The following is a 12,360-nucleotide window of genomic DNA, read 5'->3' as shown; positions in this document are numbered from 1 at the left end:
ATCGTTGTCGGCAATCTCTGGCGGGTATTCTTTGCTTACGACATATCGCTTGATGTCGAAATACCAAGGCTTTCCGTCCCGTTCCTCTTCCACTTGGCAACAATGTGCGGGTTTGCCACGACACCAAAATTCAATGTAGGGTAGATCCCCGTGCGGTGTTAGCTGGAACATAGACGCCAACGTAGCAAGTGCATCCGCCATTTGATTTTCCTCGCGGGGAACATGATGGAAGGAGATCTCATCGAAAGTCTTAGCCAATTCCTTGATATAGGCTTTGTAGGGTATCAGCTTGGGATCTCTAGTTTCCCATTCCCCTCTCAGCTGATGGATTACCAACGCTGAGTCGCCGTACACCTTGAGTAGTTTGACATTGGAGTCAATTGCTGCCTGGACAGCTAGGGCACATGCTTCATATTCGGCCATGTTGTTGGTGCAGTCGAATCCTAGCCTGGCTGTGAAAGGTACACATTGATTGTCCAGAGAGACCAACACTGCCCCAACGCCATGACCTAGAATGTTTGACGCTCCGTCAAACCATACAGTCCATTTATCCCGATCTTCGTCCAATTTTTCCTCGAACAAGGCCATGATGTCCTCATCCGGGAATTCCGGATGCATGGGCTGGTAGTCGTTAAGAGGCTGTTGAGCCAAATAATCTGCCAAAGCGCTTCCTTTTATCACCTTTTGGGTGACGTAGACTATATCAAACTCAAATAGCAAGACTTGCCACCGGGCGATTCGTCCTGTGAGAGCTGGCTTTTCAAAGATGTACTTAACCGGGTCTATTTTGGATATCAACCAGGTAGTATGGCTCAGCATGTACTGCCTTAGGTGATGGGATGCCCATACTAAAGCACAACACGTTCTTTCGAGCAAGGAGTAATTCATCTCACAGGTCGTGAACTTCTTACTTAGGTAGTAAACAGCACGCTCTTTCTTCCCGGATTCGTCATGTTGCCCCAGCATACACCCCATTGACTCGTCCAAGATTGTCATGTACAAAATGAGAGGCCTTCCAGGTACTGGTGGCATAAGCACGGGAGGATTCATTAGGCACTTTTTGATCCTTCCAAAAGCCTCTTGGCAATCCTCATTCCACCGATCAGTTTGGTTTTTGCGCAAGAGTTTAAACAACGGCTCACAAATGGCGGTGAGCTGCGATATGAATCTGGCAATATAATTCAAGCGCCCCAGGAAACCTCGGACTTGCCTCTCTGTACGGGGTTCTGGCATCTCAAGGATAGCCTTCACTTTTTCGGGGTCTACCTCTATCCCTTTCTGGCTTACAATGAAACCAAGCAATTTCCCTGATTTGACCCCGAAGGTACACTTAGCGGGGTTCAACCTTAATTGATATTTCTTAAGCCTTTCGAACAATTTCCGCAGGTTGACAAGGTGTTCTTCCTCGGATTTAGATTTAGCAATTATGTCGTCCACGTAGACCTCGATCTCTTGATGCATCATATCATGGAACAAAGCTACCATGGCCCGTTGATAAGTTGCCCCGGCATTCTTGAGTCCAAAGGACATCACCTTGTAACAGAACGTTCCCCACAGGGTGACGAAAGTAGTCTTTTCCATATCCTCGGGCGCCATCTTTATCTGATTGTAACCAGAGAAACCGTCCATGAAGGAAAATAAAGCGAAATTGGCCGTATTATCCACGAGGATGTCGATGTGTGGTAAAGGAAAATTGTCCTTGGGACTGGCCCGATTCAGGTCCCGGTAATCCACACACATTCGTACTTTTCCATCTTTCTTAGGAACTGGTACGATGTTGGCAACCCATTCTGGATACCGAGCGACGGCCAGAAATCCAGCGTCAAATTGCTTCTTCACTTCTTCTTTTATCTTCAAGGATGTTTCGGGCTTCATCCTTCTCAGTTTCTGTTTTACCGGGGAACACTCGGGATTTAGAGGTAATCGGTGCTGTACAATGTCAGAACTCAAACCGGGCATATCTTGGTATGACCAAGCAAAGATGTCTTGGTAGTCTTTTAGCAGGATTATTAATTCTTCACGGATAGGTGCGGTAATACCTGTACCTATCTTTACTTCCCTCTTTCCACTGCCAATTCCTAAGTCTACTAGCTCTGTTTCTTCTTGATGAGGCCCCGTTTCTTGGTCCTCCTAGGCGACCATTCTTTCTAGTTCTGGGGGAAGTCCCACATCCTCATCTCCTTCATCTTCCGTTTGATTCATTTCTCGCTCGAAGTTGATAGGCGGCTCCCAGGTATTAGTACCTTCGGGGGACTCGTCATCGGATCTGCCGTTTCCGAAAAAGAAGTAAACATGCAAATGAATGAGAATGGGTAGAGACCAGGAACAGATGAAGAAAGATCCTTGTATTATAAATTCAAAAACAAAAGACACAAAGCCTTAACAAAAGGAAAAACTCTAAAGCCTAGGCCCAACTATAGAGCTTTTAAAACCGTAAAGGTTTACATTATGCTCGTTGCGTAAATGCCGGGGCGTTCCTCCACTCGCAAATTTCCCAGCTGGAAATCAGGAGGGCATGGTCGTACCAAATCCAAAGTACTCGGAATATCATCCTCGTATATCGCGAACGCTTGACCTTTGTCTCCCAGACCCGCGCTTATAAAGCTTCTACTTATGTGGCAGGGCGGGCTTCCTTCACTTTCTTGTCTCCAACGCGAGCTTTGACCACTGTTCTTCCTTCCCGCGATGCTTCTTTTCATGTCCGCCTGAGTGGGCTTATAGCCTAAACCATACTTCCCACGATTTCCTTGGGTATCTATCAGGCTAGTTATGCCGCCGTTGTTTTTGCCTAAACCCATCCCGGGTTCATAACCGTTCCCCAACATAACTCGGGCCATCATTACCGCTGCATCGGACAGACAAGGCTGCCCAAAGAGGGAGTCCACGGAGGAAATGCTGACCACCTCAAAAGACTGGAAAGCAGTTTCTAACGATTCTTCTGCGGCTTCCACATAAGGCATGGAGGATGGGCAGCTTACCAAGATATCTTCCTCGCCTGACACGATGACCAAGTGCCCCTCCACTACGAATTTCAGCTTTTGGTGGAGTGTAGAAGGCACAACTCCCACTGAGTGAATCCACGGGCGCCCCAACAGGCAGCTATAGGGGGGGTTAATATCCATTATTTGGAAGGTGACTTGACAGGTGTGAGGGCCTATTTGTACTGGGAGATCGATCTCTCCCCTAACCTCTCGGCGAGTGCCGTCGAAGGCCCGAACCACTATTGAACTTGGTTTTAAGTGGGAAGCATTGAATGGTAACTTCTCCAAAGTGCTCTTAGGCATCACGTTTAAACTGGAACCATTATCGATGAGCACCTTGGCTACGATATGGTCCATACACTTGACTGATACGTGTAAAGCCTTATTATGCCCTCTCCCCTCGGCGGGGATTTCTTCTTCGGCGAAGGCAAGATAGTTGTTGGCAGTGATATTGTTGACCAGCCCTCCGAAACCTTCTACCGAGATATCTTGGGCCACGTGAGCCTCGTTCATAACTTTTACTAGCAGAGCCCGATGAGGCTCGGAGCTCATAAGTAACTCCAACAGCGAGACCCTAGCCGGGGTTTTGTTGAGCTGTTCGATAACCTTGAATTCGCTCTGCTGAATTATCCGAAGGAATTCGCTGGCTTCCTCTAGCGACACCTCCTTTCTACCCTCCTTTTTCTCCGGGGGCCCCTTTGCTGGAATATCTTTATTCGAAGCGTGGGGTGCTTCGCCATCTTGTTCCTCCACCACTTTTCCTTTTCCCTTGACGTCGGCGGGTTGGACTGGTAGGTCCGGAGGTGCGAACACACGACCACTACGGGTCACACCACTCAGTCCCATGATATTTGTTACTTTAGCTGACAGCGAGCTGACGTCAGTGACTTCTTCTTCCTTCTTCCCCGGAGGTGTATATCTCCACGGGACCGCGTGGCTATTTTGGTACGGGAAAGGAACAGGTTTGGCTATTAAAGGGTGTCCGGGCTTTTGCGAAGCTGCGCTTTTAGTGAAGTATATCACCAAGGGTTTGGGCTTCACAACACCGCTCCCCTCCGCAGATTGCATGCATATATGCTGCTCTTCTTTTCCTTCAATGCCGACTTCCAGTCGACCTTGATCTATCATCCGCTGTAATAATTCCTCTACTTCCAAACAAGTCTCCATGTCATGCATCTCGCCGGAGTGTAGCAGACAGGAATCCTCCTTACACCCACTATGGGGAATCACACCTCCTTTTTGTAGGGCCTCAAAGATAAACCTCCTAGGGGTTTCCACATCCCTTAAAGGTTTAGACCTGTGCGGCCTATCGGACTCAACTGCATTAACCGCTCCCCCTCCATGATTGGCGAGCAGGTTGGTTCTCACATTGGGCCGATCCTCTTGGAAAGTCAGCCATCCGGCATCCATTAAATGTTGGACCTTGTATTTAAGGGCCAAGCATTTCTCGACGGAATGCCCCGGGACACCCCCATGGTACTTGCAAGTTGCGTTAGGGTCATACCACTTCGGGAAAGGGGGTTCGAGGACCCTTCCGGGAGTTACCACGGCCAAATGATTGGCGATGAGGGATGGCAGAAGATCTTCGTACGTCATTGGGAGTGGGGTGAATTCCGGAAATGGCCTCGGAGGGAAGTTCCTTGTCGTGTTGGAATTACCGGCCGGTCGAGTCGTGTTCGGAGTTGGAACTTGGGGAGCTTCCCTCTGGGTGGGTGCCTTAGGCTGCACGGGTGTTGAACTAGAGGCGTTCCCAGCATGAGCCGAGAAGCTTGGGTGATGTTGCGCGTACTGATGGGTACCATGAGGTGTTTGCTGGGGTTTGACCCACGCGGGTGTTGAAGAGACGGCATGGGCATCTCCTTCCTTCCTTTTTGCCCCTGTTGCCCCGATTCTTTTGGCATTCACGTTTGTGGAGGAAACGTAATCAAACTTTCCTCTTTTCAATCCAACCTCGATTCTTTCCCCGGCAAACACCAGATCCGCAAAGCTGGACGGCATGTAACCCACTAGCTTCTCATAGTAGAACACTGGCAGAGTGTCTACCATCATGGTGATCATCTCTCTCTCAACCATGGGAGGAGCTACTTGTGCCGCCAAATCCCTCCATCGCTGCGCATATTCTTTAAAGGTTTCACCCTCTTTCTTGAACATATTCTGCAGTTGAGTACGGTCAGGAGCCATATCAGAATTGTACTGATACTGCCTTAGGAAGGCGGTAATCAGATCCTTCCAAGTACGGATACGGGAAGCTTCCAAATTAGTGTACCACACTACCGCAGCTCCAGCCAAGCTATCCTGAAAGAAGTGTATCAACAGCTTTTCATCTTTAGAGTGGGCGCTCATCTTACGGCAGTACATTTTGAGATGGTTTTTGGGACAAGTTGTCCCTTTATACTTGTCGAAGTCCGGCACTTTGAACTTCGGGGGAATAACAACATCGGGTACTAAGCAAAGATCCGTCATGTCTGCAAACGGATAGTCCCCAAATCCTTCCACAGCCCTCAATCTTTCCTCAAGGAGATCGAGCTTCCTCCTTTCTTTAGTTGCCGGGGGCGGCCCTTCCATGGACAAAACTATTGGCGAAGCTGCGATGTTGGGTTGAGGCAACGTGCCTGGTGCCGGCCCTTCGGGGATCGGGGGATAGAACTCGACATCCCTTCGAGCATAATCTTGAGGGTCTTTATGGACTTCGTCGGGCTGCTGAGGAGGCTCTCTTTCATGGACGGGAGAGGCAATGTGGCCCGCATCTTCTTGCAAGACGGGTGGTGAATAGTTGGGCGGCAATCCATAAGGGTAAGCCGCTCGATTGTATCCCAGGTGAGGGCTGCCATCGTGCCCCAGTGTGTCCCTTCCCCGTCCTACTATGTTTGAGGGAGGATGGTGCGTAGTTGCCAAGAGAGTCGGGTCTGCTTCGGCAGCCGAACTGACAGCGGCGGCGGTGGCCGCATTCTTCTCTATGAGCTGCTTCATACTTAACATGGCCTCCATCATGGAGGCCATTTGTTCCTTCAGAGCCGACATGTCGGCTTTCATCTGTTCCTGCGTCTCCTCTTGATCACCCATCGTTCTAGATTTGGATCTGGTGCGATAGGGATCCCTTGCGGCGCGTTTAGTTATGGTGTTTTTCCCTAAAAAACCAAACGTGAAGAGTGGGTAAAGAAAGAAAATGCATGCTAGAGATGAAATGTAGGAGTGATTTGATTTGCACAAGCTTTTTGGATTAGAAACATGGGACCAACTCATTTTATTTCAAAAAGGAAGTCGTATCCAGTCAAGGTCTGAGAGACCATACAAGTTTCCTAACGATTTCTAATTATGTGGGCCATTAAGTCTATCATATGCTGACAATAGCCGAGAAGCCCATGAATCTCTTCGGGGGTGGAGTAGGTGTCTGCCATCGCCTTGGCCTTGGCTAACAAGCGGGGAAGTTCTTGACTCCCGTTCAAGGTAAGAGCAAACCGGTCCATCCACATGGTTGCCTCTTGGTGTAAAGAGTCGATCACCCTTCCTCTAGCCTCTTTTTCCGCATATACTTGAGCATACCCATCCACGATTCTATGCTCGTGGGCCGTGGCTAGACCTAACTCTTCTTGGTACTTGGCGATGATAGCTAGCATGTTGGTCTCCGTCTCGCATAAACGCTGAGACAAGCTTCTTTTGGACCTTGAACAAGCAATTAACTCCTCTTTCAGAACCATGCTATGTGCTCGCGACCGGTCTCTTTCTTCCCTCCGCAACTTGAGTTCACTATTGCTACCCCATAGAGCTCCGTGAAATTTGTTCCGGCCATACTCTTCCTTGCGAGCCCTCTTGGTCTCTTGTTCAAGGGCTCTTGCGGTAATTGCATTCTCTTCCCATAACCCGGCACACTCCTTCCGAACGTGTGTAGCGGCCAACTTGATCTTCTCCTTGGCAAGTTTTGCCTTTCCTAACTCGCTTTTGAGAGCTTGGACTTCTTCGTCCTCTTCCGGTGCTTCAAAACTCTCTTCGCTGACGACTTTTAACTTGGCGAGCCAATCTAAACCTCGTATATGAACTTTCAGCCATTCGTGGTACCCACCAATGATGCCATTACGAATGCCTCTAAGCTCTTGATCTTTCCTTAACGGGGTTTCCCATGCCTTATGGATTCTTTGTATAGTCTTGGAACTTTGTGCACCGAGATCCCTCACAAGGAAAGGAGACATGCTTTCTTCCGTCGGTGCTCCCCTCATGGGGTACCCTAGTTGTCTTATAGCGAGCGCGGGATTGTAGTTAATACAACCCCTCGTTCCTACCAGCGAAATGTTTGGGTATCCTCCACATGAGAAAAGGACTCCTTCTTTTCCTTCCTTCCATCGGGGGAACCAACTGATTGTTCTACCTCCTATTCCGGCCAAGAGCTGGTCCCAATCTATTCTCTTCTTTTCAGTACACGAGCGATGGCTCAGGAGCGGACATGGATGTCTTGTGTCTTGTCGGAACAAGTGCGAAACCAACCAAACACAGAGGGCGGGTAAGCAACAGATGATCCGTGCGCTACTCTTTTCGCACCTTCGGTCAAATGTGTCCAATAGATCTGCCAAGACAGCTACCACCGGACTTTCCTTGCTATGGTGGTAGGCAAGGAAAGCGTCGATTGCTGCTAGGTCTACCAAACCATCCACGTTTGGAAAGAGGACGACCCCAAAAATTAGCAAAGCTAACACATCCATAAACGGGACCCAGTCTCCTTGATTGGCCATACCCCTCGCCTTGTCTTCTAGGTACCTCTGTGGTAGGCCCGCTATGCCGTTCCAAGTCTGTTTTATGCGGTCCAAACCTCTTGCTGAATCCTTGACCACAGTTGCAATTCTGCTCAAAGAGGGGAGACACCCGGAGGAAAGATATGGTTTTCTTCCCCCGAGAGGACATCCTAGAATTTCCTCAAATTCTTCAATGGTTGGTACTAATTGGAAGTCTCCAAATGTGAAGCACCTCAAAGGCTGGTCGTAGTATTGGGTAAGTGATACAATGGCTTCTATGGACACCTCTGCTATGGTTAACTCTAAGATCTTTCCGTAAGTCTTGCGGAAGGCTTGCATTTGGAGGGGTTCCATCAACCGCCCTAATTCCTTGATGCTGGTGGTATCTAGGCTTTTGACCTTGACTTGGTAGAACCTCTTGCCGGTTTGATTTGTTCCCATGCTTACTAAAGTGAGACAAAAGCTGGTGCAAATCAAAACTCCGATGTCTCATGGGTGGGATGGATGAATGCATGATGGAATGCATATGACACAGATGCAATCTAGGAATGCGGGGGTCCGGGGAATTTGTCCCCTTCTTAGATACGACGTCTAGGGGTAGCAAAATGCCCCAACGCACGTTTTTAAGAAGGCGACACGGACCCTCCGTTGGTTTGTTTATAGTAGGGATCAAGATAGAACCCATATGCAATGCCTATGCAAAAGACACAATGCGGGGATGTACGCAGTGTGACAATATTTACCGAACATAAGCAAAAGGGTATATGATACTCATGCATGGCAGTGTGAAAAATGGCACGCAGCGTGTGTGCTCCGTGCCCCTATTTAAGGGACCTATAAGGGAGAGAACTAACTAGGCTTTTAGCAATAACCCCCAAGGTAGTCATATCTCTCTTGATGGTTTCTAGAGGTATCATCCCCTTCGAAGAACATATTGCAGCAGTAGGGACTACTAGCAACAATAAGTTTTCAAAGAGAAAAGCTCTAGATGAGGGTTCACTGTAACCAAGCAAGTCGGAGACCTAGCATGATCACAGATTCACCTCCACTCCTTATGTTCCCATGAACCCGGGTATAGGGCCCTTTTTCACTCACAGTGTGTGCAAATAGTGTTAGTGTTTGTGTGCATCAAATGAATAAATATTTACCTCATGCATACATTCTAAAACACACTAAAAGCAACAAATAGTTTATATACACAAGAACATAAGACAAATAAAGGGAAACCAACAAAGGAGAAAGTCATGATAAAACATTGCACAAGATTAAATGGCCTAACTCTCTAAACAGTCCCCAGTGGAGTCGCCAACTGTCGCAACCTACCCTTCGGCGGGAGGGCGACGCGTGACTCGCGGGATGCGTGTTCCACGAAAGGAATACGCGCGGAGTCGCCACCAACGTTTATTTGAGGAAAACGTCGGAAAAACCGGAAAAGACGCGATCTACGAACTTTTAAGTGAAAGGTTCGGGAGTTGTATTTACGCGCGGGGAAGGTATTAGCACCCCACACGTCCGTCCCAAGGGACGGCAGCCTTTAATCGAATGTGCAAACATGACTTTGATTTTTATATTCCCTTTTTATGTTCTTATATCCTTTATACCCTTTTTATATTTTTCTCTTTTTGTGGTCGACAAGGGTGTTTCCCTTTGCTCCTACGTATTCCTCAATTTTGCGATGAGGAAATCAGACCTACGTAGTTCTTTCGGAACAAAGTGTTTGGTTAAGTTGTTTTTGTCTTTTTTTGCAAAATTTGTTGTTATTGAACAAAAGGTCATTTAAGGTGTTGAACCATTAAACGGTCTTTTGATTTTGAAAGGGGAGAAACGTTAAGGCATTGGACCATTAACGATCTCTTGTTTTTGAAATGAGAGAAACGTTAAGGCATTGGACCATTAACGATCTCTTGTTTTTGAAAGGAGAGAAACGTTAAGGCATTGGACCATTAACGATCTCTTGGGGTGGTCGACAAAAGCGGGGCTTTTGCTCCTACGTATCCTCCATGAGGAACTCAGACCTACGTAGTTCTTTCTTATCAAGTGATTCTTTTTTACTTAAGTGGTGATCATTTTAAGGCGTTGGACCTTAAAAATGATCCATTTTACTTAGTGAGAAATTGAAATGACAAACTTCAAAAGCCTATTTTTGTGGACGAGCTTGACTAGGTGAGTTGATTTTAGCCTTAGTTTCACTTTAGTTATTAATCAATTCGATTAAGAATGAGAAATCCCAAAGAGAAAAAACGTCCGATTGATTTTTCGCTTTATTTTACTAAAAGATGTTTTTTTTATTATTATATTATTTTTTACCTCTTTTTGATTTCCAACGTGGTTACGGCACGACCGAACGGTCGGAATTCATTTTAACCGAAGTTAACGGATAATACAATTCAAACGTTCGGTGGAAATTGATTTTATTTTTAAGTTAAGCGAGAAATGACTTAAGTAAAATGGCTTAAGCACGTCAAAAGGGGGTATAAAAAGTAAACAAAACGAGAATAAAAATGCACGAAACACAATGTGGACCACTACGGGTACATAGAATGAATCGAAAAGCTTGGTTCGAGGTACTTACCCGTTGAAGATCGAAGAACGATGAAGAACGAATGAAGAACGTCGAAGAACGGTTGAAACCTTTGCGAAATTCCTCACGGAAAACGTTACGGAAACGTTTCGGAAGCGCCTCGGCTTAGATTTTCTTCACGGAAACAATTTTTCCAAGCAAATTCGAAAGAGAGAGAAGTACCAAAGGGGCTGAACCCTTTTCTTCTTCACTTCCTCCCCTATTTATAACAAAATAGGGGAGGTGGTTGCCGCCCAGCTCGCCCAGGCGAGCTCAGCTCGCCCAGGCGAGCTCAGCTCGCCCAGGCGAGCTCAGCTCACCCAGGCGAGCCAGGTTGCTTCCTCCAGAAGCAACAGCCTTCTGGAGGAATATTCTGGAGGGCCCAAGTGGGCCTGGGTGCTATTTGCACCCCCATTTTTACTAAGTACACCCCCCTCTGCTGTTTTTTGGTGATTCTTTTTTCGTAAAGTTACGGAAACTTACGAATTTCGTAACGATACTTGTTTTCTTTCCGTAATGTTACGGAACCTTGCGGATTACATAATCATCCCCTTTTTGACTTACGGAATGTTACGGAACCTCACTTAATTATGCAACGATGCTTCCATTTGATTTCCGGTGTGTCACGGAAACTTACGGATTGTGCATCAATATATTTTTGGTTTTTCGGCATGTCCTGGAATTTCACAAATTGCCTAATGATGGATGCCAAGCACCTCACAAGGACCAAAGAAAGGTCGCATGTCATCAAGCAAAGGTCCCCGGACGAAATTAGGGTATGACAGAGATACCTGAGTGGAAGTGGGATAGCATCTCCATGGATTTCGTAGTGGGGTTACCTAGGACCCCCAAAGGTTTAGATTCCATTTGGATTATTGTAGACAGGTTGACCAAATCTGCTCACTTCATCCCAATAAACATCAGATATTCTTTAGAGAGGTTGACTAGCTTGTACGTCAGTGAGATAGTTAGACTACACGGTGTTCCTTCTAGCATAGTTTCTGATAGAGATCCCAGATTTACCTCTAGATTTTGGGAGAGTCTTCATAAAGCCTTGGGGACCAAGCTTAGGTTGAGTTCTGCTTACCACCCACAGACTGACGGTCAAACCGAGCGCACCATCCAATCCTTAGAGGACCTCTTGAGAGCCTATGTGTTACAGCAGAGGGGTAGTTGGGATAGTTTCTTACCCTTGATAGAGTTTACCTACAACAATAGTTTTCACTCCAGTATAGGTATGGCGCCTTACGAGGCATTGTATGGTAGAAGATGTAGGACACCTCTATGTTGGGTAGATTCCAGTGAGAGCATTGCCTTAGGACCTGAGGTAGTTCAGCAAACCACAGAAAAGGTCAAGTTAATCCAAGAAAGGATGAGAGCAGCCCAAAGTAGGCAGAAGAGCTACTATGATAAGAGAAGAAAGGATCTTGAATTTGCTGTAGGTGATCATGTATTTCTGAGAGTCACTCCGTGGACTGGGGTTGGTAGGGCGCTGAAGTCCCGTAAGCTCACACCTAGATTCATTGGTCCTTTTGAAATCCTAAAGCGTGTCGGCCCAGTTGCATATCAGGTGGCTTTGCCACCATCTCTCTCAAATCTCCACAGTGTCTTCCATATCTCTCAGCTCAGAAAATATGTCCATGATCCGTCGCACGTGATCGAATTAGATAATGTCCAAGTGAAAGAGAACTTGACATATGAAACACAACCACTGAGGATCGACGATCGTATGGTTAAGCAGATAAGGGGGAAAGAGATTCCCTTGGTCAAAGTAGTATGGGGAAGTGCTTCGGCGAGGATGCCACATGGGAACTAGAGGGTCAGATGCGTGATGCATATCCTACCTTATTCGATACCGGTAAGTTTCGGGGGCGAAACTTTTTTTTTAGGGGGGTGGAATTGTAACAGCCGTAACTTTAATAAGTAAATAAGAAAATAATAAATTAATAAATTAATACATAAATAAATAAGAAAAAATAAAATAAAAATTATTAGGTCATAAATTCCCACTATATAAGCCAAATGTTAACCTAGAGCAGCTTTTTGGAAAACACATTCTGTTCCTTTCTTCTTTTCTGACGCACAAGAACCCTAA

General features: G+C 46.7%; 1 protein-coding gene across 1 annotated transcript in view; it reads left to right on the top strand.

The window, feature by feature from the left end:
* The window catches only part of LOC114378945, a 24,801-nt gene extending 12,720 nt beyond the window's left edge, over positions 1-12,081 (top strand). Inside the window, exon 3 of the mRNA XM_028337524.1 lies at positions 11,318-12,081. Coding sequence (XP_028193325.1) covers positions 11,318-12,081 — 764 coding nt within the window. The remainder of the gene's footprint in view (positions 1-11,317) is intronic.
* Positions 12,082-12,360: the final 279 nt, after the last annotated feature.

This window comes from Glycine soja, chromosome 12, assembly GCF_004193775.1.
Source record: "Glycine soja cultivar W05 chromosome 12, ASM419377v2, whole genome shotgun sequence".
NCBI lineage: Eukaryota > Viridiplantae > Streptophyta > Magnoliopsida > Fabales > Fabaceae > Glycine > Glycine soja.
Note: the sequence above shows the minus strand (reverse complement) of the source record. Positions and strands in the feature narration are given on the sequence as shown.